The sequence below is a fragment of the Dicentrarchus labrax genome, unplaced genomic scaffold (assembly GCF_905237075.1).
Source record: "Dicentrarchus labrax unplaced genomic scaffold, dlabrax2021, whole genome shotgun sequence".
Taxonomy (NCBI): domain Eukaryota; kingdom Metazoa; phylum Chordata; class Actinopteri; family Moronidae; genus Dicentrarchus; species Dicentrarchus labrax.
The window spans coordinates 17,929,047-17,955,872 of NW_026136709.1; the positions used below are offsets into that span (position 1 = coordinate 17,929,047).

The following is a 26,826-nucleotide window of genomic DNA, read 5'->3' on the forward strand; positions in this document are numbered from 1 at the left end:
GTTATTAAAATTACAGTCAGTGAATCTCAAGAGGATCATAGATTAAACGGTTACACTGACTGACACTTTCTGATTTTAAAATAGAGGAACATATATTTGAATAACCCAGTGTTTATTTTAATCTCATGACAGTAGGCTTTCAGGGTGAAAGACTGAATAGTTATAACCTTCAACTACTCATGTTGTCAGTCCTGCTGTTCAAGTACTGCATGATGGAGCAAAACTCGAGCTTCAACATTGTTGTACAAAATCACCCTTTCCATTCTTTGTCAGCACTAGAGTACTCGTACAGCCAGTTCTTTTCTAAAGAGCATAAAAAGCTAAGCTTATTATGTCTTTATAATGAGGAGTATAGAATATTTAAAAATTTTTACTAATTCATTTATTTTGATTTATTTCTGCTTTATGAATCAGTAATAATTTGTGCACAGTAAGGTTGCAACATTACAAGTTACTACTTCTACTTTGTTTTTTTCCAATAGTTTGACGATAAATATTCCTCTGACCTGATGCTCACTTAAGGTAAGCAGTCAAATTCAGATGGATTCATCCTAATTAGCTAAAAAGGCGGGATTGTGAATTGTAAAGCCTTTATAAATAGTTAATCAACATTTATAAATAGGTTAATGCAAACTAGACTATTTTCTGAACAAGTGTAGTGTGATTGCTGGGGAATAATGTTTTTTTTGGGGGTTGGAAAATAAGGCAGAATGAGCTGTGGGAATGGTGTTAATTCAGGTGATAGGAATGAAGACTAAATAAAAATAAGAGGAATAATAATGATATACAAAAAGTTTTTTGTGAGCACTGAAGGAAGTGGAAGTAGTGTGTAGCATACTGTATCATACTCATAAATAGGTTTTTTATTAGTGTATAAAAACCTGAAATAGCTGTTTTTATCTGCAGCGGGGGACTGAACCAAAATGGTAAACAAAACAATGAGCTCAAAGATGGTAAAAACTCTATTTCGCTGTGGGTTCATCACTATGATTGACCCCCCCCTCACGCATGCATCCAGCATGTGTGGAAGATGATCCATTGTTAACACAAACATCTTCAACAATGTGCTTTTCATGAGAATTGTTGACTTGTACATATTCTGAATTGAAGTGTAAGCTGCTGAGTTTGGGAGTAACAGCGATGTAGAAAATTTTAAATTGTCTTTGCACAGCTCAACGAGCTGAGAAACTGCTACTCATAACTCGGCTGACAGACATACAGCTAGTGAAGATTTTGTCAGGTTCTGGATGGCGTCTTGTCAAAAACTGAGGAAATGTTGATGATGGAAAGACTTGAAGCAGCAAAACTGGTAAACTGCCCAGCTTTTAGTCAAACTTGAAGTGGAGACATCTCCCCTCCAATATGTCTGCTCCTCTGAATGGAGAAATTCAGACATCAGTATGCCTGTGAGAGACAAACACAATGATGACTGCTTCCCCAGTGTCAAATACTTGAGTGTCTGGACTGTGGTCTCAGCCAGTGATAATGAAGTGTTGTTGTCTTGGCTAACAAGCGCTCTCTAACCGCCCGCCGTACGCCCTGCTCTCTCACTGAAAGCGTAACAGCACATGATCAGAAGGCCTCCATGTTAGCTTGTTATGTGAGTAATGACTCATTGGCAACAGTCGTGCCATGACACTTCTGTGATCATAGCAGGATACTACACTGTCCCTCCCTCTTGGTTTGAGTCACACAAACACACACACTGAGCGAGATTGCTATAGTGTGACTTCTGTATCCACTTTGTCTGCCTCACTAATGTTAGATAGTGTGCCTCAGCAGGAATTTTATTGGCAGTACTGCACATACCGTGACATTATTCACTGGACCAAATGAATCTATGAGCTGTGAAATCATTTGAGGGGTGTAATGATAAGGTATCACATATCTGTTCGAGCTTTTGTAGCAATAAAACACACAAGATAGAGTTAAGACTGTGAATATGCTGACACCTTAGAGTGTGAAAAGCTGCAATAACAAAGTTAGGAGGCAATGCACTTCCTCTTTTTCCTCATTCATCTTAAAGCATATATTTCTTCAGAACCAGTGGACACTTTTATTAAACCCCAAAAGCACCCAAAGGATGTCCACGCTCAGTCTGTTATGAATAACGTACATATTTAATTTCACATTCATATGTGGCCTGACAGCTTTCTATATTTATTTTGCACAATAGTGTTGTATGAGCATGCACAGAGAGAGAGAAAGATTTCACAAAGCAATTATGTATTTTAAATCATTTTCATTCACAGTTTATTACCAGCAAGTTGAAGCAAGTCATTACAAAATAAGCAGCATGTTTTTGGAAGCTTTTGGGGTTGAGTGATATTGCAGATTAGTTGAGGATTGCAAGGTGGCTGAAATGTAACAAAATGACTTCAACAAGGAATTGAAAGCTATTTATAGATACTCTTTCCTTTGCAGATAAAGACTATTTAAACTATGAATTTTGTCTTTTTGGTTTTTAACCAGGACAATAATATTTCCCAAACCTCGACCAAGCAGTTTTGTCTGTCTCCATTCGCAGATATTGTAGAAATAATTCAGTAATGAATATTGCCATTCAGCGATACAAATGTCATTTTCTGGGCTTTTGCAGAATTGACCATTATCAGGTGCTGGAAAGGCAATAATGAGTGATACAAAAAGGAATGTCTGCACACTACAATCTGCATACTCTAGTTAATTACATACACAAGCTTCGAGTCTTTCATCAGGCACACAAACATAATGCAGGAGCACTCCAGTAATTAGCCCCAATGCAAAACTGTGTATCCCTAACACAAGCACACACTTGAGAGTGTAGTCCTACGGCATGCGAGGACTACAAAGATAGAAGACAATGAATGTCATGTATGAGACAAAGACAATAAAAACACATAAAGACTGATATGATGAAAAACCAAGTGCCATCAATACCAAACAAAAGAATACATGAAAGTAAAGCAAAAAGTGTGTGTGTGTGTGTGTGTGTGTGTGTGTGTGTGTGTGTGTGTGTGTGTGTGTAAACCTGTTATTTACTTAAATTGGCCATTATAGAAATATGTGTATTTTTTGTAGGAAAGGAAAATTCAGTTTGTTGCATATTCTTATATACTGTATATAAATATATATTTATATTTATACACAGTAATAATTACCACAGTCACCACATAACAATTAACTGCCACCAACCAAGTAAAATCAACACCAAAGAAAATGTTTACCACAAAAACTCTTTTACAACTCAGGTTTGACAGTGTGACTATTCCTATCTTTATCTTCATTGGACAACATTAGTATTTTTCTGATATTGCCACCTTTCAGTATGATTTCCCCGTGAATGCTCAGGAGTTCGGGCACATATGCCTTTAAGTAAAAGATCTAAAGAGCTTCCCATCTCTGATTTTTAAGCGGTATGACAGAAGTAGCTTTACAGAAACATTTAGCAACATCGGGTCAGCCGTGTTTAGTATGAAAAGAAGGTTAAAAGGGGTCAAAACTGGAAATGGCACCAGTTTGAAGTTGTTAGATCCATAATACGCCTCTCGTTTGGAAGGGTCTCACATCCGTAGCTTCTGTGTGCGACTTATGTGACTGATACCCCGGGATGAATCATAATCCTGTTGCCTAGCATTGAATCGCCCACCCATCATTCCTTTCACATGTCCCTCCCTCTCCTCCTCCTCCTTCACCTCCCCCCTGCTTTATAGGTGGCTCATTGCTGTCACTGCATACTTTCCGTGGGGGATAGTGACTGCCACACACGTTTCTGGTATCTCAGTACCCATCTGTCATCACTGGTCAGCCCGGTTCCACACTGTGTCCGGGGAACATCAGGCGTGGGCTGGCTGCCCGGCGGGGTGGCTTGATGATTTCAGTGTACGCTCACAGTTACAGAACTGCCCAGAGATTGGATTCGTGTCAAGTCAAGCAGCAGGTTGGAGCAGATATCAGCTGTAATCTTTGTGTATCCATGTGGAGCCACTGCTGATGGTTTTCACAGCCTCAGCAGTTACCATGTACTGCATGACAGGACGTGACTCAAGATGTCCAGTCACGTGACTTTACTAAATATGATGGCTGCTGGACAGGATGACTACTGTACAGTATATTGATAGTAAAATTTGAAATTATTACGCTACTTAAATAAAGTACATATGAGAAAGGTAATCCAGCCAACATTATTTCTAATGACTGTACCTTAAAGTACATTGTACTACATTTACATTTGCTTTGGCTATTTATATTTTACTGATGTTCAGAGATTTTTACCCACTACATTTATTTTCAGTGGTTGCCTCACAGCAAGAAGGATCTGGGCTTGAACCTGCTGTTCTCCTTGGGCTCTTCTGTGTGGACTTGCATGCTCTCCCTATGCCTGCAAGCGTTTTCTGCCTCCCACAGTCCAAAGTCATGAAGCTTAGGGTAATTGTTGACTATAAATTGCCCGTAGGTGTGAATATGAGTGTGAACGGTTGTCTGTCTCTATGTGTCAGCCTGCTCCAGCCCCCTGGGGATAAGTGGGTATCGCTAATGGATGGATGGATGGATGGATGGATGGATGGATACTGGTTGCTGAATACATCAACATATGATCAGTTTATAAAATATGAGGCATTATAAAAGATTAAACTACCCAAAAGTATACAAAGTGAATTACAAATCAAAGTGAGCTATGTTCTACCATCAAAATACTGCTTACATGTAAATGCATCAATGATTAGGACAATCCAGATACCCATATAAACTGCTTAATGAGTACTCCCACTTTTGATACTTAAATACATTTTGAAGCCAATTCTTTTTACTTATTGCCAATTATACTCAAGTAAAGGATCTGAATACTTTCTTTACCATTGATATTATTGGTGTGTACAGTTTCTTTAACCCTAATGTTTTTTGGGTCCTGGAGATCTCAACAGCTCAAAAGCATACTTGACTTTGTTTTATCATCTTGATACTTATTATTAATATGAATTAAAAACTATGAAAAATTTCCTTCTTTGTTTTCTGAAAATGCTTTATGATCACTTTGTTTTGTCACCTTATAAGATGAGTTGGCTTAGTTTGTGGCAAAGGAAAACACTTTTTCATGTATTGGGTATAAATAAAGTCAGCAGAAAAGAGGAAAAGTATTATTGCTTTTACACATACAGTGGTGAGGACACAAGCATAAGGGTTAATGAGGATATAGGTTTCCAGCAACAAACACTGAAAAAAAAAAGTCTTTTGGATTTACATAAAAAAATTATGGACATCGGTTGCACATAATAAAGTTATGTTTACTCAAATTGATATATTCATGTTCTGTACATTAAATTATTATTCGTTAAACCAACATGACTTTCTTACATAAATTTAAAATATTTATTTGATGTTAAGTATATTAGATTATCTTCTGCTAAACTGACTGATTTTTTTTATGTTAAATGAACGCTATTCTTTAATGTGTATGATATTTAATTATCATCAGTTGGACCAACATAATTTTTTTGCGTGAAGCTAACCTAACTTCCACAGGTAAATTGGACACTATTAAGTTTGGTATACTTTAAATATTTAAATTACTTTTATAAGATGATTGGTAATTTAAGAAATTAATTTCTACACCCCCAACCCCACTTAATCAAGCCGAATCTTTTACGGAAAATAAAAAAGGACGTGGTAATAGGCCGACATATCTTCAATTACTAACTCCAGACAGTGCATAACAAACATCCGTAATGACTAAAAATACAACTTGCTGTGTACTACCTGGGAAATCATATATATTGACAATTCAGTGAAAAAACAAAGTAAACACTATTTAATTGAAAATTTCCATTTATATTTATTAGAACATTGTTTCAAGCATCAAGAAGGAACGGCAGTTAAAGAAAAATCACCCCAAACCCTAAAAATAGGGGTAGTAGTCTGTTTCAGTTTGATAAAAAAATAGTGGAAAAAGAAGCCTCCCACTCACCCAAATAAATCAAACAATTGTAAGAGGTAGATGAAATAATGCATACAGTATTACCAGAAAAATACCTTTTTTTCTCCCCAACAAAGACAGAACATTATTGGTGAACCAAAACCCGAAGCCAAAGCTACAGTGACCACAGGATGTTCCATAATGTGAACATTGAAACAATTATAGTGGCTTGTTTGCAATTACCAGTGTCCACAGTAAACAAAAATCACCCCAAACTCTAAAAATGGGGGGGGGAATTATGTTATAGTTCCATTTAAAAAAAAAAAAAAAAAAAAGCCTCCTACCCACCCAAAAGAAAAGTCCAACAACTGGAAGAGGTAGATGGTGACATAATGCATGTCTTAAGAAATCAAGCAAACAAGTTGGATAGCCTTTTTTTCCTTCAACAAAGAAGAGTCCCTGGAGTCAGAAATGTGTGCAGGTTCGTGTGGATAACAGAGGGAGATTTGTGCACACCATTTAGCAGAACCTGAAGCCAAAGCTACGGTCACCACACATTAAAACTCATCTATGTACATACAACACACTGACAGAGAATTTTCATTTGAATACACACCTGTCCTTTTGCTCTATGGTACATAGCACACAGCCTGACCATGACCACAGGGTGTTCCATAATGTGAACACTGGTAATCGTAAACAAGCCACTATAATTTTTTCAATGTTCACAGTAAACAAAAATCACCCCAAACTCTAAAAAAAGGGGGGGGAAATTATGTTATAGTTCCATTTAAAAAAAAAAAAAAAAAGCCTCCTACCCGCCCAAAAGAAAAGTCCAACAACTGGAAGAGGTAGGTGACATAATGTATGTCTTAAGAAATCAAGCTCGAGAGCCTGGATAGCCAGTTCACTGATAAAGTCTGTTCTTCAGGACTTGGGCTTTTTTGGACAGTGCATTGCCTTCAAGCTCCATGACCACCTTCTGCAGCACTTCAAAGGTATACTTGAGTTCAGCAGGGTAGTTTAAGTTCAAAGAATATATTAGGCCAAACAACATGGCAGCAGCTAAGGGAACACTGTCCATATCCTGCATCACAATCTGGGACTCGAGGACAATGCCAATGTCCTCTGGTTTTTCACTGTCATCTCTGTGTTTCCAGACGTATATACCCATAGTGGTTTCCTCAATGGATTCCTGGAGGAGGGATTCATCTGCTGCCTGTACAATACACAAAAAGAATCAAAGTGTGATTACACTACATGCCACGTCCATATAGGGAATACTGCATATCTGTATTGAGTAATTTATTAAGATATCAAATCAAACTTTATTTATATGGCACTTTCATACAGAAATTAACACAAAGTGGCTCATAGAGGCTGAAAACCACACACATAACACACACTTTGATTTAAGCAATATTACCCAAGAGGGTAGGGACCGAGGCGCTTGCTCCTGAGCGCATCACTGTCATGCTCAAATGACGTTTAAGTACACCCTCTCGGGTAATATTGCGATTATACAACTATTACCAACAAAATAAAATGTATCAAAATATATTCATTTTGATGGACAATTTGCTCTCAAATTTAAAAGGTTTTTGCGAGTGTGCATTCTTTTTACACTCTACAGGAGGTTGATTTAGTTAGATTTTTTTTTCACGAGTAACAATGTTTCTAAAAAATAAAAATAAGAATCATGGATGGTTATCATGGAGATGGATACAACAACATGAGATGGCGGAATAATATTGTTAGTTTTGAGTCAGGCCTGCTGTTATGCTGATTTGAGCACGTTCTAAATGTCTTGTTGAACAATCAGATTGCTTGGTCGGAACTACTTGTATAGATTAAGATCACTACCATATTATCTTACAAGTTAGCTGACTGTAAAGTAATTACAATGGGTAGATGTTTTAAAGCTTATACAAAATATGAAAGATAACATCAACATACTAAACCTAAGTAATACTTACCACATACTCTCTCAATAGATTCTCTGGGTCCTCGTTCAGGTAAACGCAGAGTGCCTTTATGACACATTCTCTTCCCAGATCCACGTCATCATCCTGAGGCAGAAAAACAGAAGCACAAGTTGTTTTGCTTGAGTTTGTCTGTGTAAGTTTGAGTTTGTCCCCCAGAGAGTATACTTACTTCATCCATGGGTGCAATGATGCCCCCTAGGCGTCTGCCAATCTGTCCTCCTCTGTTTTTAAACATTTTGAGCAGTTTCTCGGAGTGAACATCTAATTGCGATAGAAATCTGGACTGCAGGGGCATTGTTGTGATCCGTTTGAATTCAGCATTTATCTGAAAATGAGAATGATTACAGACAACATGCAATATGGCAGCAATTAATAAAAAAATAAATAAAAAAACGAACACCAATCAAGTAACCATGACCAACAGTAAGTTAAAATTAAATTAGAACATTTGTACAGGAGCAGAATAATTCAAAAAGTTCCTTGTTTTATTGCTTTATTTTCTAGTTATATTATGTCATGATCATACTTTTTAAAAAAATCATCTATACCCTCCAAATATTTTCCGGCTGAAACTTGGTGACCCTTAAGTGTTCTTAACTTATTTACTTTGTGGATGTTCCTAAAGCCAAAACGTGGCTTGTTCCCATAAACTGCTATAAAAAAATAGTATATATTGATATTTTTTCGACTTAAACACGCCAGTCTTTTAGAACTACTTCAGCCTGAAATATACATATAAAATATTAATTATATATTTTTTGTTTTTAACCCTTTAAATGCCAGTATGTTTACCATACTGTGCGAGATGTTATGTTAGGATAAACGTGGGATCAAAAAAAGTTGTTTTAATGGGTTTCAATGGGGCAGGTTTTGGCGCTAGGAACATTTAAGCCTGGATTTTGATAGCATTGCCATTTTAGGCTTAATTAAGGTACTGAGATTTCAATTTCAATTTTTTTTTTTTTTTTAATTTTCTTGCAAATTTTAGCTATATTCATTCAACACAGCCAAAATGGCTTAAAAAATAAACAACAGGGTGGCTGGAAATATCCCCAAGAACACTTAAGGATTAACAATTGATTTAGTTTGGGAGAGGGTCTGCTAAGCAGCCAGCAGGTAAGTTACATGACTTTGTCAAATTAAGGTAAATCAACAGATAGGAATCATACAGATTTAATTTTAGTTTGTAATGTGTGAGAGAGAGAGTGTGAGTGAGTGAGTGAGAGAGAGAGAGAGAGAATAAATCACATACCTCGCCTACTTCAAAAAGTGCTGGCCATCTCGTCTGGAAGTCTCTTATCATTGGTGTGTCGCGAACCACTTCCTGTCTCCTATATGCAAATGTCTTTTCCATTTTCATCCTTACTGCTTCCCTGTTGTTCTTCTTCTTAACATCTGAAAGAAGCTCCATTCTCACACTCTCAAGACTCTTCTCAGATTCTCCAGTAGGATAGGGGGGACAGTAGTTCACTTCAGACCTTCTTGGTTTTTTAATGCCAAAAGCAGGGCTTGATTTGCCCTCTGGTTTGTGCTTGAGTGAGTTTATTGTCACCTCAGGACATCCAAGCTTTCTTAGGTGAGTGCGGTAGATTGCCAGTTTGTTCTTCAAGCTGCATTTCCATCCAGCATATCCAGAGAGGGAGCCTTTCTCAGTCAGGCAAGGATGCTTTGAGATTAGAGCCTCTCCAACTGTGTTAAAGTCTTTGTCAGAAACATAAAGTTTGTACTTAACAATTTCTTGCACTAGGCCCTCAAGAATGTTCGACTTCAGTTTAGGATCAGGAATAAACAATGTACCCTTTTCCCTGTAAGCTGCATTGCCCTGCGCAAGTTTCAACTCGGCATCATAACTAAACTGAGGAACACGAAAGATGCTCGGCCAAGATGACCGAGAGCCGGATGACTCTGACTCCGGTGAAGAGAGTATGTCAGTGTCAACACATCCACTGGACAGGGATGAGGATTCATTAAGGGAGTGATGGGCAGCTGAGGTGGGAAGGATATTAGCACACTGAGGAGTTGAGGAATCTGTCATGGCAATCACTCTAATTGTCCCTCTATCCTGTACTTCATCCATTGAAGTGAGGTTCATGAAGTCATTTCCAAATAGTGCATCCATAAACTGAAGTCTGAAGTCATAGTCAAGTCCACATTGTCTTTGTACCTCACTAACAAGTTCATTAACAGATCCTGGGAGTCCATTTTGAAAAGTCATCCTTTGGCTGCTGTTGTCACCCAAGATGACTTTGAGAAGTGTCGGGGCATTCATCCTTCTACGTCTCAGTCTGTAAAAAGAAGGAAAGTGACAAAAAGGAAAAAAAGATTAATGCTTATTGTTTTATGTCAAGTATTTTACTTGTGTCAATACACTAATTGATGCAACATGATGTTAGGTTTCTCATTTTCAGTTTACCACTTGGCCTTGAAGAAGGCCTTGGAGAATTGATTCTAGTCCCACTTTCATTTTGTAATTTGCCCAACTACTACCTGATAAAATCCATCTGTACTAGCTTAAAGTTCATCCTGAAAACTAGAAAGAGGTGGAAACAAATGAGAAGCCTAGGATGTGACCCACAAAAATCAGTGCATGCAATACAGTATGACCTATAATGGATATACAAAGAGATTTCAGAGAAACTCCCATGGGCAACAAAGCACAAAAAAATACAGTCTGAATGTGAAGAGAAAATAGATGTGATGATACACATGCAGGCAGATTGACAGACTCCAAAGCCAATATCTTGTGACAAAATAACAAAACATACAACTCAGCATGCACATTACCATATCACCAAATATACGTGTGTAAAAAAAGAGCAATTACTTTGGACTGAAAATATCTTATTGCAATTAACTGTTCAGTCCTACTATTAATCACCATTTTGGTGGTTAACCAACCTTTTATGATAATCTGCCTTTTTAAGGTTACCATATGACTTGATCCAACAGTGTAAGAGGCCAGTGGATAGGGGTCAGTGAGTTCACTGAGTGCCACAAGTTTTACTTCTCTGGATGGTGACAAGCTTAGCTCAAAGGCTCTGTAGTGTTCAGTGTACCACCCACACAGCACTTTCACAATGAGGAACAACATCTCATTTATTACACACATCTGACTAATTTCAGCAAACTCTGGTAATCCACCTACTGATCCATGGGCAACTATCATGCCATTGCTGTAGGCTATGCCATTGCTTGATGCATTCTTAGCAAGATGCACTTCAGATGTGCTAGGGCATTTTAGCTTTATAGCCTCAGCTACTTCCTCCTTCAGTACATCAACTGGAACTGTGGAGACAGTAGATACATCTAGGCAAGATTTACCATAAGACGGTGAGTTTAGGTGAAATGCAATCATCATTTGATGTTTTGAAGCCAAAGTCAGTGGTACATTCTTAAAGCAACTTGTGTGTTTAACAATGTTCTTAAAGAAACTATGTTTGGCTTCAAATCTCATTGTCCAAACTGTGACTAGAGGGCCAAAACACCTTATCATCTGCGGGTAGTGTTCTACATAGTGGTGTTTGGGTAGAAGTCTGACACCAGGGAACAGGTCTTGGTACCTCTGTCTGTGCTCAACAATTTTGCTTTCAAGGTATGAGATGGATTCATCTGTATGCACAGGAGCAACAACTAACTGCACAATATCTTTTAAATCCATCAACACAAGCCATGCTGGCTCATTTTCTGGGACAAGGGGACCTATCACAAATGGGAGCAGCCTCAGTAGGCTCCAGTTTTCATGAGCGTTGCCACCGATAGTTTTCCGACCCAAGAAACTTTGTGGTACAATATGTGGCTTGTTTGTTTTGTCGGACCATTTATAGGGGAAAGTCAGTATAGCTCTATTTAGTTCATCTAATGTAAATAACTTCTTTGATATCATTAATGCCAAGCAGTGGGCCAGCTCAACAGGCACAATGCCCTCAAATATATCATGAGCAACATCAGGCGGAAAACCGGAGACAACATGAAAATGAGACAGAGTTTTGGTAAAAATGCACTCTCTCTTAACTCCAAAGCAATGTGTACCCTTCTCACAAGATGATTTTACATGATCTGCATGGCCAGCTCTAGTTCTAAGGCTGAAAGCACCGGTAGCAACACACTGATTCCTGAAATCACAACTCTTTGCTGTGCAAAAGCGACAAACGTAATCACCAGAAAAATTTTCTATGAACCCTGCAATACCATGCGCGCCCAGGTTGTCAGCCACAATACTCAGTACTGTACCTTTAAGAGACTTACCTAATAAAGGCACATACACACCATAGTCCTCGAGAATTTTAATATCTTGAAGAAGGGGTTCCAAGACTGTTTCATAACCATATGTTTTTACATCAACACTTTTGCAAAGCACTGCAAGATAAATAGATGATAAAGATGAGTGGGAGCCTGGTGGCAGGTTACCTAGTATCCAGTAAACACCACAAAGCTTGTGTTTTTTCCTAGAGGTGCCTAGGGGATTGCAGGTCTCAAAATCATCCACATACAGACGCAGTGTTATCCGTAACTCCTCTGCATTTAGGAAGCTGTTTGCGTTAAAATGCAAACCATCTTCAGGGGACCTGAATTCAAGAGATGGGTCAAGTTCAGTGTCCTGCTGTCCTCTATGATTTTCAATTATCTTATCAACAATGGCCTTATTATTTAAAATTTGTTGCAAAGATTTCAACAGTGGGACATACTGAAAGGTGTGTTTCTTTTTATGATCAAGTATGTAAGTAACTGGTTCCACAACACAGAATTTTTCCTTATAAAATTGTTTACGTTGATATGAAGTACTAAGAGGGCCGCCTTTTTCAATTGCTTTTGGAACAGGGTTAGATGAGCATACTGCTGTGGTGATTTCTGTAACTACAGAGTCATCAACTTGTATTTTGTGATGCTTAAGGATATCTGTCACAACACTTCTAGATACTGTGACTGATGCTATGTTTATCAAGTAGTAAAGTTCTTGCAAAAAATCATCAATTGCTGTACCTGGCACGTGGACTAAATATTCCAACTTTAGTAAGGCTGCTGCAAGCTGCTGCTCAATTGCACTTGGAAGTGCATTGTGTTGATCTCGTGAAGAATCAGAAACTTCCTCTAACACACACTCCTCATCCTGGCTATCAGCAAACAAATCATCTAATGGTGGAGATGCTATTGTAGTTGTTTTTACAATACCTGGTAGAAAATCAGATAATGTGTGAGGTGTGTGCCGGCGACTCTTATGAGACTTAAAGGTTCCATAAATACTTGTTTGAAAACTACAGCCAACGAACATGCAACCTACATTTTCATTTTTCTTCAGATGTGTGTTGATATGAACAAAAAACTCCCTTTCATTAGCTAAATTTTTGCATGCACATAAGTGACAGCTGAAAATGGACAACTCTTTTCGTGTCTGATTATCTTGTGTGGAATGCACTCTACTTTGATGGATGATTAAAGCATTCCATGTCTTAAATGTACAGGGACATTTAGAATACGTACATGGATAATTTATGGTGCGTCCAAAATGTGGGTGTTTGAGTTTATAATGGTGAAGTAATTCAGACCTACTTTGCACAGCGACTGAACACCCTTTACACTGCCACATTCACTAGAGAAAGAGAGACAAACAAATGGAAGTTCAACTCACTGACACACATCCTACAGAAATAGAGCAAATCATAATTTAAAACCATAATTATATATTATAAATAACCATAATTTAAAAATGCATAATCTTGCCAGTTTATTAGGGAACACTCTTATGTTAAACCAATGCAGTCTAATCCAGAAATCAATAAATCTTACCATCATAAAAGTTAAAGCAATATAGTTTAGTAATTGTTGAAAAAATTACAAAAAATTACAATCACAGCCATTTTATGTGGTTTAATTGTGGTGCCGTTAAATTATTTTGTGAAATCCTGACAGACTAATTATTAGAAACACTTCTCCAAAATAGTTTCAACAAAAAATAAACATTACACCCTTAAAGACAGTAGGATTTACAGCAATTATCATTACAATATTTTTGAAAATAATATCATCATAATCATGAGAAATCCATTCATTCTTGTTTAAACACATCCAGTAAACCAACAAAAGCAAGTGAATAGTAATACTCACCACTACTACAGAGCCTTTGACACAGCACCCAGAGACATACCTTATATCAAATATTGGTCTTGGATGGAGGATATCTACACAGAAAAAATAAATAAATGTTAAAAAGAGCTATAGTTGATAATGAACTAAAGGCAGTGTTTCCAACAGATTTTCAGGAGGCTAGGGGTGCGATCGGACCGTCCGACGGGGGGGGGGGGTGCGATCGCGGTGTATTAAATGTTTATCACCATTACAGCGCAACCTGTCCATGTGCCCGTGTTTTGTTTGTGTGTGTAAGTGCGTGAGCCTACGCGCGCGAGAGAGTGCAGGGAAGGAGGGGCTGACAGAGAGATATGAGAGACGGTATATTTTTTTTTTCCTGTGACAGACTGTGGCGGACCCATACGAGTTAATTAATGGAAAACACTGAAAGCCTAGCAACAACGACAGCTGAGAATATTACTGTCAAATATTGGTATTGCCCTCCTTATAAATTTTTTTAAAATCGCAGGCCATGTCTGCTCTGATACAAGTCAGTGATCCTAAAATGTGTGTTTCTCATCTACAATACACATTCTACATCTCGGAGGCAACGTCTATCCAAACTCGGAAAGGCGAGTGAGAGTCGGGTAGCATGTTGCTGCGGGAGAAGCAGGTCAATGGAGCTGTGCGCGGTGGACGTGCACGAAAGAACAAGCATGTCTTACCGAAAGAAAAAACAAAGCAAAAAAATAAATAAATCAATCAATAAATACTCAAAAATCGAGTGTGTTTCTTATTAAGTAGTAGGCTCCCCAAAAGTCACGGACTGTATATAAAAAAAAAAACATTAACAACATTACTTTTTTCCCCCAAAGGGGTTAATTTGAACGGACCATAATCACCTCCATAATGGGAACAGCTGAACATGACGTTAAAGTACACTGCTGAACCTCAGCATGGCAGAATTGATACTAAGATACCTACTTTAATATCGCCTAGTCGGTTTTCCTCCATTTCGTTACAGCAGCCATGTTTCACCAAAGCCAATGTCAGAGTTACCCATCCCCCACACTCGTTAACTTGTTTAATACCTCCGACAGGTGCCAATTTGAAAAGAGAATAGACCTAGGCCTATGTTCTATGAATTTCCCCATACAAACTAGTTGCCGTGCACACATTACGTTAACAGACATAAAAACTAATAAAGATAAAGATATGAAGATAAAGATATTCAATGAGGGCAGGCATGACCGCTACCATTAGCAACCAGTGAATGACCGCAAACGTTAGCATGAAGACTGACTTGGATTTACTCGACATTACCGGCAAATAAAAAGCCAAACCTTTTCAAATCTTGATTATAAACACGCTGCTTCTAACACTGGCTCATATTTGACAAGTTTTATTACCTTTATGTGTCCTGAGAAGCCCAAATCCATAGAAAATATCACAGCGAGGGAGAAAATGGCGGAGCCTGCAGGTCTTCAGCAACCGTTTCCTGTCCAGGAGCCCGCCCTTGGAGGCGGCCTTTTCGCTGATAAAACATAACTTTTTCCTTTCTTCTTCAAATGATGGAGACATGTAGGTTTTAAATTCCTCAATATTGAAATGCTTTTTAAAGATTTAATCATGTTTTGGAGAGAAATATAAATTAATTATGTAGCATATACAAAATGCATACTTGTAAATTGAACAACCCTCCTTCTTCCATTTTTTCAGTGAAGTATCATGCTGCCGTTGTGAGTAAATGATCCAAAAAGAGAATTTTAAGGTCCAATTTCACTTAGACTCCTCAGTTTATGGCAGTATGTGTATTCCAGTTTCCCAACAGTAAGTGCTGAACATGTGATTCTATCAAAGGCCCATTTCCAGTGGTTTCAGCATTTTTAAATCACTCCCTAACCCAGATTTGGTCTCCGCTGAATCCCAACCCAGATCTGGTGTCTTGGCTAGCCACTCCACAGAATGCTGAATGGGTGATTTATCAGTTCTTGGAGTGGTGGGAAAGTAAATGATTTATGCTCAGCTCTTTTTTTTTTACCCAAATCTTATTTATGTCACTGCTTCTGTTACCGTCACTGCTGTCGTCTACGTTTCTGACTCTTTCTCTCTTCTTGTCTCTTTTGCTTTCTGTCTTTTCCCCTTTCTTTAGAGGTCATGCCTGTGAGGTGTAACTCAAAGCTTTATGGTTAATCCTAATGCATGCTAAAGCTCTGGGAAGCCCCATGTGATCCCAATGAGCACTTATGACTGATGAGAAGCTGGACGTATGTGACATTTACACATCTCACGGTACTGACATATGTCAATCCCAGCATGTATTCATGCTGGGATTGACTTGAACATGCACTCAAGTACAATCACACAAACACACAGATGCACAGGGTTGTGTCAAGCTGAATTAATGCACAGGCCGAAGCATTAAAAGTTATTGCTTATTCTCTCTTCCATAGAGAATGTGCAGGATGAATAAAACATTTGTGAATAAACACATATATTGATTTAAATATAACTCTATGAATACGCTATAGATTGCTCATGAGATTTTGTCCCCTTCCTTTTCCTTTACCCATTATTCCATAATCACTGACTTTAGCATATTTCTTCGTCTCTATTTTTCCATTTCACCCCTTTGCTATCTGCAAAAAAAATGAATTGGACTATTACCATCATGCATTCAGCACCCAGCCTGAGGATATAAATTGGTCAAATGCAAACAAGTGGGATCCGCTGATCCTAAATGTGAGTCACTAAGTCGAGAATTTGGGGCCTTGAAAAGTCTGACAGCTTAAATCACTGTCACTCTGGGCAATGACGCAGAGAGAAACAGGAAGGAAGTAAGATGGAAAGAGAAAAAGTGGAAGAAATAATGAGTTTTTCTGTAGCAGTCTATCTGTAGGGCCACAAAGGCCACAGTAAATATGAACAGCATTTAAATGTAAGCTTGTCATCTGTGGCTCTATGCCAGCTGACCACAGTTTGGCTTTATGCCTTTTTCATGAGCCCCTGTTGATAAAAATTCATAATCCTGATCTGCATTCTCTGATCAAAAGCCCCCCTGAAATGTGCAAACAGATTGTCACCTCGTCTGAAACAGAGATGTTTCACAATGAAGGGCGCGGGTAAAACCACTGCAGGACACCGACCCTCTTTCGGTATGAAAATGATACTTGAAAGGCGAGATAAAATATTCACCAGAGAGAAATATGGGGAGATAGCACATAGCCTTGAGCAAGCAGGGCTCCTGCTGCGAGATGCAGGGAGAGAGACAGAGAAAGAGGTGGAGAATGAAAGAGAGGAAGCTGGGGAGAAACTGGGAAAAAATGGAAAGTGAGAAGGAATGTAATAAAGAGATTTATTGAAGAGAAGATAAAGAAAGAATAGGTGAAAGAATGACCAGGCAATTAACACCTAAAAACTATAAATCTGACACAGGACCTATTAAAATTTTACTCTGCCTGGAAAGGTCACATCTGTTTGCAAATTTGTTATGAAGTTCAGAAAAGGAGGCTAACACATCCCTTAAGCGTTACACATTTATATTTGGGTTCCACTGCAAAAAAACAAGCAATTTATAGAGCAATTCTCCAAGTAAAAATGACACCAATTTTCCACCTGACATTTCTGCTGTGCACTCCTCAAGAGTGTCAGAGACAGACACATCCAAGAGATCATTAGATCATGGGAGAAAAGCATGACGTATCGATTCAGGACATAAAATTCTAGGTCATCATTGATTAGCAGACACTGGCTTTTTGCTTTCCTCTCTGTCATTGCAGGACCCTGGCTTTATTTTTAGGCAAGGACTGATCGATAGGAGGCCGCTTTGTGCGAGTCTCGGTGGCATTGTGCCTCCCTGTGGAGTCTGTGTAGGTCAGACCAAAGCACTCCGAAAGGTTGAACCAATGATGGGAATCAATGGATGGGAAATGTCAACTAACATGGCTGTTTACCACACTGGGGGACACTTTCTGGATACATATTGTTTCATGTGAACTGATGTCAAACCCCATTTTTATTTTTCATCCCCTTAAGCTTCTGCTAGATATAAAACTATGCCAGCCGGCTAAAGGGAAACAATAACTGACATTTTCAACCTATGTAGTTAGAATTGTCTTGTTGGTTGACTGGTACAACATTTGGTTGCTTTATCCTGATTTGAAGCAAATACAGTATTTAGTATTTGTTATTGTTCTGTTTTCCCCCCAACTATGTGCTAATTCTTTTTAAAGAATTGGTGGGGATGAGATTATGCACATAATATTCCCCATCATGTATGGAAGACCAATAGTACCAAAAATAAATAAATAATTACATTGCATGTATTTATATGCCATTAAAGTCACCAAAAATAATATTTTAATGAATATAGGCATTCATTTATAATTACATATTTATTTACGTTAATATTAATTCCCATATTTATTTACTTGTAATGTTCTTTATTAATTTACTCATTTTTAGATGTATTAATATCTGTATTTATTTCTGTATTGCTTTACCCTTCGATTTCCCTCTCGTCATGTCTGTATTTTTAAATCCTTTTTATGCAAATGAGGGTAATCTGATTCACAATATGTGACTGAATAATCAACCATTTGTCTACTGGTTGATCGTCATTAGAGATCAAACCATGCTCCAACACTGGTGGCCACTGAGGCATTCTCAGGCCCTCAGCAGTTGTACTGAGATGATTTACAGCGGCTCCGACAAGCCAACTCTCTTTTCTAGTTTTCCCTCAGATTTCCTCTGGCTGCTCTGCCTCAACTCTTGCTGATTTATGGAGTTTTCTGACAAACAAAAAGCTTTACCTGTTGCAAACGTAGCCACTAACTACTGCTGACTGTAGCTAAAAGGATGGCTATATATACATTTCTTTGTGTGTTGTTTTTATTACCCTTTTCTTTTCCTTTTCAACTCATGTGAAGTATCTTTGAGTTCCTAGAAAAGCACTCTATAGATAAAAAGTACTACTATTATTATTTTTATTATAATATCTGCACGGCTAACTGAGCTAACTGGCTAACAGCAACTACAGGCTACATAGCTGTACTTGTTGCTAAAATAACTAATAGGATGGCTAGCTGCATGGCTAACTGAGCTACCTGAGCTATCTGGCTAACATTAGTTAGTTACAGTAGCTACATATGGTAAAAATCATTAAGCCAACAAACATTGAACTATTTAAATGTATGCCAGCTCACATTAGCTACTGTAAACGTATGCTAAAATATGTAAGAGAAATCTAGCTTAAGAAAAAGTTAGTTAAAAGACATGAAAATATAAAAAACTTCTCCAGTTTTTGATAATCTGTACACATATTTAGGTGAGCAATTCATTACATATTACAATGTAACAATAAATAAATTGTTTTGTGTATAATGGCTAATAAATACAACTATTTCTGATATAAACATGACCAAACTATATTTTCAATAAAATGTATGTGGCTGGAAAACAACTCTTTTGGCACTTTCCAGTTGAACAGATTCAGTGTATTCAGATCTGTCATCTGCTCTTGTAATTCCCCTAATGATCTACGTGCTGCGATGGGTAACGTATCTGACCAACGCAGTCATAAAATGTTAAAGCGTAACATCACACAATTAAACAAATGTTGTGAACAATGGTGACCTGACAGCCCAATTATAACTTCACACTGTTCCAAGCTTCACTCTCTTGCTCCCTCATTTCCATGTGAGAGTCCACTCATGGAGCGTACATCCACCCACTTATGTGAGCCGCTTGAACTGCTCGATGACTCAGCAGCGTTACACAGTGAAATCAGAATCTGTTTTTGAGAGGCACTTAAAGATCCTTAATCCATTCTGAAATTGGCCCTGATGCGAGTGGCTGTTTTTACATTGTGTTGTGACAAATTGTTAGTATTCAACGTCGGTTGTTTGTTTTATGCACAATACAAACAGACGGTCGAATGATGCACCTATGAGGAAAAGTCTATCAACTGTATTTATTCCAAGGTGACGTTGTTTCCACATATTTTTCTTTCATTTGAAGACTAATCCTTAGGAATGCAGAATGTCAGAGAGGTCCACATAATAACTTGATTATACATAATAAAACTAAAAACACATTTCAGTTGTAAAAAAAACCAAAACATTTCTTTTCAGGGAGTGAAAAAAAATAAACAGTATGTAAATGTGAAAATCACTCTTTTGCCTTAAGTGCTAACAACTGAGAGAAACATTTAACCTCTGACAAGGCTTTGGCTTTTTAAATAGTTACAGTAACCACCAGGAACCTCTGTGACAGTTTCTAACAACTACTCGTTTTACTCTGAGCAGCTCAAGTATTAACCGTTCTGGTACAGAACAGGGCTCGAACACACAAAGGCACGACACAAAGACATTCAGCGTAAGATGAAAAGCCTCATTTACGTCAAACCCAAAGCAGACATGGGTCAAATGGTAATCTGTCAATAAAGGCAAATTTATTCAGGCAGGGGACAGGCAAAGAATCATCAAACCGCGTAATAAAGAGAAGGTCAGGCAGGCAGAAAAACATAGACTGGAGAGCTAGGGTGGATGCAAACTTGACAGTCTGGCAGGGAATGAATGGAGATGGAACGGTAAATATACTAGGCTGATTGGGGAAATAGGAAGCAGGTGAGTAAGTGGGTGGGACAGGTCAGGTGATGGAAATAGCAGGAAAGGAGTACTGGACCTGGAATGACAGGGAGAGTTAGTATATAGCAGAGTAAAACAGAGCAGACGACAAAATGAAATCTATCTGGCTGGAGTTGTGACACAAGTGTTATTACTTTTTTTCTCCAATTACTGTGTTCTGATGAAAATGTTTAATTATTAACATTTCAGTCACCAACTCTCACAGAATGAATTATTATGCTCACTAACGATGGATTTAGCGATGGACGTTGTGGGTGTGTACTATGTATGTATGTGCTCAGCTCAGCCGCAGACTAAACTCAGAACCAGCGGAATGTAACTAAGTAGATTATTTTCACTATTGATTAATCTGCTGATTATTGTCTTGATTAGTCAATTAAGTGTGTGGTTAGAAAAAAATTCTGAAAATAATGAGAAATGCCGTCACAATTACCCAGAGCTCACCCTTACAGTGCTTGTTTTGTCCAACCGATGGTACACAACCCGCAATTATTAAAAACAGAGCATCAAATCCTCACATTTGTGAAGCTGGAATCATGAAGTGTTTATTATTAGGCTATTAAAATAATCATGCAATTAGCTAATTGATTAACTTTTTAACAAATTTAACAATTTGTTTCAGCTGCATATTGTAATTTGTAAAGTAACTAGTAACTAAAGTTAGCAAATAATTAGTGCAGTAAAAAGTAGAAGTAGAAAGTGGCATCACAAGAACAGACACAAGTAAAGTACCTCAAATTTGTACATTAAGTCAAGTACAGTACCTGACTTGATGTACTTAGTTACATTCCACCGCTGAGTCTGACTCACTCTCCACGAGAAAACACCAAGGCCAGGACGGCAGGGAATGGGAAGTGACGATAACAACTCCCATCCTAGGGGATGGCAGACCCAGAACCTATAGGTGGCATGGACATAATCCTTTTGAAAAGCCTTATGAACAACAGCAGTGGCAGCAAGTGAGAGTGTAGCTTTCAGGTTTGCAGTGTGACCGCAGACATGGCAGCAAATGAGTGAGAAGAGCACTGAGGGCTTAAAGTGCAACTAAATCCCTTAATTCTGCCAGCTCCCTTCCTCCCATTAAATTTAAAAAATGCAGCAGAGGACAGCACAGGATCATACAGGGTGCATGGCCTTGTGGCTATGGAGGGAATAAAGCAGGAAGGTAACACCAACCAGAGTGCAGGAATAAAGCTGCCAGTAGTCAGAAGTAACTGAACTAACCAGCTGCTGTCAGTCTCTCCGTGCCAGCGCTGGAAGAACAGAGTCTGCTGGTCACTAGAAGCAGATTCAGGGCCATTTAAAAACGTTTCTGTATGGTACCTGTGTTGTGAAGTTTGCTAAACTAGCTGCTTAGAGAGGCTAATTCTGTGTGTGTCAGGCAATGGCTATGTAACAGACCACAGTCTGCAGAGTCGTTTTATAGGAGCGAGTGGGAAGGGGAGGTCAGTTGGTGAAGAAAGTGGCCACCACAAACGTCACCTTCCTCCAGATCAGCCAATATGTAGAATCCAAACAGTTTGCATTAAAGATTTAGGCCTGAATTGATCAACAAAACTATGCTAAATACCCATATACGTAGGTTTTAAACTGAAAAAACTGTACTCTTTAAAGGACCAGTGTGTAGGATTTAGTGGCATCTAGCATTGAAGTTGCAGCTTGTAACTAACAGAACACCACCCGCGTATGTATTTGGCAAACTGGGAATGACAACGGGCTGTGAAATGGGCAGGAGAAACTTGTCTGTTCTGGGCTACATGGTGGTTCAACATGGCAGACTCCATGGAAGGTGACCAGCGGCGTCTGTAGATAAAAACGGTGATTATACACTAATGAAAACATACCAATGAATATTATATTCCATTTCTACCAGTAAATCCTCCTAAATGTTACACACTTAACCTTTAAGTGTACTGCCATAAAAATAATGCGTTGGTTATACATTGCAGTGAGAAGAGGATGCCAGGTGAGTCTACCAGCATGGGCCTGAACTAACTTGCACACTTTGCGTCATTTAAAATCGAAACTTTATATGTCAGTTACTTTATCGTCATCAAGTACATCTGTAGCAAACTAGCAGTGTATGAGATCTGTTGTAGTACTTGTACAGTGGTTCACAGTATCAGTGGCTCAGGTGTGTGAGAGAGATAACAGGTGATTATAGGAACATCTACACCCGTAGGCCCAGAGTCACCCAGCAGGTCTCAGCAGTGCTGGTGTCAGCAGGGCTATGGCACATGCAGGGCAGCAGCCAGTCAGGCTGGGGCAGCTGGTTTTTCGACACACAGCTCAGAACATTGATCCCTGCTACCAAGCCTCCTCATGCTCATTAGTAGCATTACTTGGAGCACTGTAGGGCCCAGGGAGTCTGATCCAATTGGATGGCAGAGCTAGTCAGCGGTCTGAGGAGAAATGATAACATACCCAGTTTTCAGGCCAAGGAGCACACACAAGGGCCAGGCGGATTAGAGTGAAGCACAGTCTTGTTTGGCCAAAAAAGTGAGTTTAACAATCTCGTGGCCAGCTGGTCAACTGTATTGTATTTTAGAGGCTGAATTGTGGTTTCATTGCCTGAGGACATGATGACGACAGCATTCAGGCAGCCATGGAAATAATAACAAGTTTAGAGTGTGCTGGGAAAAAAACAAAAAACAATAGCTGTTTACAGATAGTTCTTTCTGTGCTTGAAACATATTTACCTTCCCAGGTTTATTGCAGTTTGTATCATTCACAGCAAACACAGCACTTGAAATGTCAGCGATTTCCAGGCTTGCATACTGCGAGAGGCAGATTCGAAATCCTCTTTTTCCCCCATGTGTTCATCTGCTGATAGACTTGCAGCATGGAGGCAGAATTTGATATACATACCTTAGGCAGATGAAATGTGAGATCTCTGGTTGTGTTTTTTTGTGTAAATGCACACATTTACATATTTTCCAGAAGGAAAAAACGTTATCTGCAGAAAGTGCAGTTGACAGTTTGCATAAGGTTATGCATAAGAGAGAGGTTTTTTTCTGAAGACTCCCACGCTTTGCTTGCTGTCCCAGTGCTGGAGGTTCACTGGTAATTTCAACATCTATCTTGTTCTTTGATCTCGGATGATCAGTGATTGGTGAGAAGACCACAGTAACAGAGATTATTAATATAATATAACTTGTACAATCAAGTATAATTAATAATAATTATTATCATTCTTATTTTCAGCCTATAATTGACAGCTTGTACACAAGTGTATCTGTATTAAACCTTACATCATGTTTACAGTTGACATAACATAATATAGTGACAAGTTAATATGTGAAACTTGCTCAAGATTACAGCTTTTCTAAAAGACTGTTACGGCAGACTTTTACATTATGAATTTATTTCAGACAACCAACACAACTCAACTTTGTGTTTTGTTAGGGGATAAATATTTGAAATGACTCTTTGTGTAGAAAATACACTTGAGGAGAAAAGTTGGCAAGAACGTCAAGGTCTCTCATGTCTTTTGCATTTCAGGTGTCACTAATACGCCATTCACGATGCACGTTCAAAAGGGCCTCATTTGATCCCAACAGCACCACGGTGCTCCCCCAGTACCGGTACAAAAATAGTGCAGCGAAAAGCAGCAAAAGAGCACTGATGTTCCGCTACTTTTCTCATAAACAAACGTCTGACATTTTGCCGTCTTGCACATTGAACATTGCACTTTGTACTTCTTTCAAAGAGTACCTTTGACTTTCACAAGTAATTCTTGTTTGAGGGCACCTGAAGGAATGATGTGAGGAAGAAGGCTTCCAAAAATAGGCTGCTTATTTATATCATACGTTCAAAGCTTCAGATATCACTCGCTTTATCTAAATATATATATATATATATATATATATATATATTTCTCCTGAGTGGTTTGCTTGAAATGAGATGTGGCGTTGTCTCAAATAATAACGGGCAACTGTAAGAATATCTAAATGTCAGTCTGACACATGTAGCATCATGAGGATGGGTAAATGTCCTAAAAAGTAAAACTGTACTATACTTAAAACATTAAAAACAGCTGTAGTGACCAAGCCTTTAAAAGCATACTAAAGATAGGATGGACATTGATTTTACACACGAAGATCTATGTACTCATCATGACTGTGAAAGCAGTTCTAATATAATGTAATGTCTTGCGTAACCCAGGAAGATACTACTACTAATACTACTAGGATAATACTTTTTGAAAGTTTGACGCAAATATCCCCCTTTGATGTCATCAGGGCTATCTCGACTTGGATGCTCAAATCTTTAACAGAAAGCCTGTGCTTTAAACTGGAGACACAGAGTTTGAAAGATGTGGGCATGAAAGAAAAAGTCACACTTTTGATGGATTATTAACAGCTGGGTAGAGTCATGGAGGCTTGAAGAGGCGCCCAACCCCCCCAAAAATACTATCGAGCACCCCCATAAAAGACAATTTATTGTTTTTACAGTTCAGTTTTTGTCGCCTATATATATACATATTATACAAGTGCTAATTTCTGAGCTTTAGCGATGCTGTTTGGACAATTTTTTTCCTTTGGACAGGACCAGGCTGGTCGTTTCCCGCTGCTTCTTCTTCTGCTTCTTTGTGCTAAGCTAAGCCAAGTTACGTCCGGTAGCTTCATATTGAGTATATCAATTCTCTCTAAATCAAAATCTTGGAGACGCAAATATTTCACAAATGTAGAACTGATTCTTTAACAACTTCAGTCCCACCAAGAGTTGGAAATTCCTTGTATATGCACACATACTTGGCCAATAAATCTGAATATGATTCTGAACAGACACTATTAAGTTGCATTGTTAAAATATACAGAATTTTGCCCAGTTTGACCCAAAACTGGGACTAAAAGTCAGAATATTTTGGCCTTAAGATCAATTTGACACATTCTTCATTTAGTCAGTCCCACCTAATTACGGAAGTGTGATACTAAGTTGCTGAAGTACCCCTTTAATAACATTCATTACTGGTGTTACTCCTTAAACCTGTCAACAATTTAGGAGTCATAGCAGGTACCAATCTTGAATTTTGCTGGCGGGGCTGATTGTGCCTTTAATCACTAGGTCATCCTGCCACCGTGCTTGACACAGGCCCATTACATTTCCAGACGCCCTCACCACTCTACACATCCTCTGAGAGCATACATTATCATGTGGGAGTGAGTGAAGAACACGTCATCTGAGCTTTTTAAGATTTAAGGCTCCTATTTGGTCATTTCTCCTCCTTGACGACAATCTGTCATAATTTCACCCAGCTGTTTCTCAACCAGAGCGACTTGTAGTGGTCTGTCTGCTTAGTGTGCCGGAAATAGCAACCAACAGCGCTTCCTTCAATCGGCCTGAATTAGAGACGAGACATGGAGCCTGCAGGAGGAAGAGAGGCAGGATGCACCTCAATCTTGACAAAATGGAATGATTAAAGCTCTTGGGAAACCATGTTTCATCCCCTAGTTTCAGCCAATTTGTGACAGCTCTCATTACTGTCGCAGCGATGGCGTGTTGTCCCAGACGTGCCACACACTGCCCAATTTAGCCGTCCTACATCATATTGCCTGTTTATACATTCAAGCTACTCAGATTGGACTGTAAAAGTATATCATGTCAGAGGAGAGGTACACCATAAACACGTGACAGTGCTAGTCTTTGCATCTGCACCTCCTGGCTCTAAGAGCGTCTCTGAGCAGTTTCCTAGATATTTCATGTCAGCTCTGAAACTCCTTTTATCCCCTGCTAGCAACATTCCGCTCTCTGCCCATTGTGTGTTTTCAGAGGAAGAATATGGAGTTGGCAGGTACTGAGCAAGCCTGATTGGTGCCTTGCATCATTAAGAATGGACCGCGGCACTGGTGTCTGCGTGTCTGACATTTCAGAGCGACATGAAGCCAGGCCTGTCACACTGATAACGTCCCTTGGGGTGAGGTTGCGAGCGAAACACCAACTTTATTTATTTATTTCTCATTAATCCCACGCAGTCAAGGTGGCAGCTGCATATGGAGATTGTCATGTTTGCGGTATCTTTGTTCGCTTCTCTTTGCTATCACAATGTTACACCTTGTATCAAAAGTACAGCAGTTTCCAGTGAAGCATTAGTATTCTCATGCAAACACCCAACTTTTGAAGTAAGAATGCCGTGGTAATGTATGCAAGTGGAGTATTGTAAAGCTTCATGGAGTGAAATGCTCTATGCTGTTTCCCAACTGGGAGCCAGGGTTGAACATAATTGAGGAGAAACATG

The 26,826-nt window shown here is 38.7% G+C and overlaps 2 protein-coding genes across 2 annotated transcripts; both read right to left on the reverse strand.

The window, feature by feature from the left end:
- Nucleotides 1-5,717: 5,717 nt before the first annotated feature.
- LOC127369674 (uncharacterized) lies at nucleotides 5,718-15,650 on the reverse strand. Its single transcript, XM_051411241.1, has 7 exons — nucleotides 14,926-15,650; nucleotides 13,981-14,054; nucleotides 13,426-13,465; nucleotides 9,131-10,163; nucleotides 8,048-8,203; nucleotides 7,870-7,962; nucleotides 5,718-7,112 (listed from the first exon to the last, which is right to left on the reverse strand). Exons 4-7 carry the CDS (start codon nucleotides 10,145-10,147, stop codon nucleotides 6,801-6,803), a joined length of 1,578 nt encoding a protein of 525 aa, XP_051267201.1. The 5' UTR covers nucleotides 10,148-10,163; nucleotides 13,426-13,465; nucleotides 13,981-14,054; nucleotides 14,926-15,650; the 3' UTR covers nucleotides 5,718-6,800.
- LOC127369814 (uncharacterized) lies at nucleotides 10,667-12,892 on the reverse strand. The gene is made up of 2 exons (XM_051411549.1): nucleotides 12,859-12,892; nucleotides 10,667-12,443 (listed from the first exon to the last, which is right to left on the reverse strand). Exon 2 carries the CDS (start codon nucleotides 11,759-11,761, stop codon nucleotides 10,667-10,669), a length of 1,095 nt encoding a protein of 364 aa, XP_051267509.1. The 5' UTR covers nucleotides 11,762-12,443; nucleotides 12,859-12,892.
- Nucleotides 15,651-26,826: the final 11,176 nt, after the last annotated feature.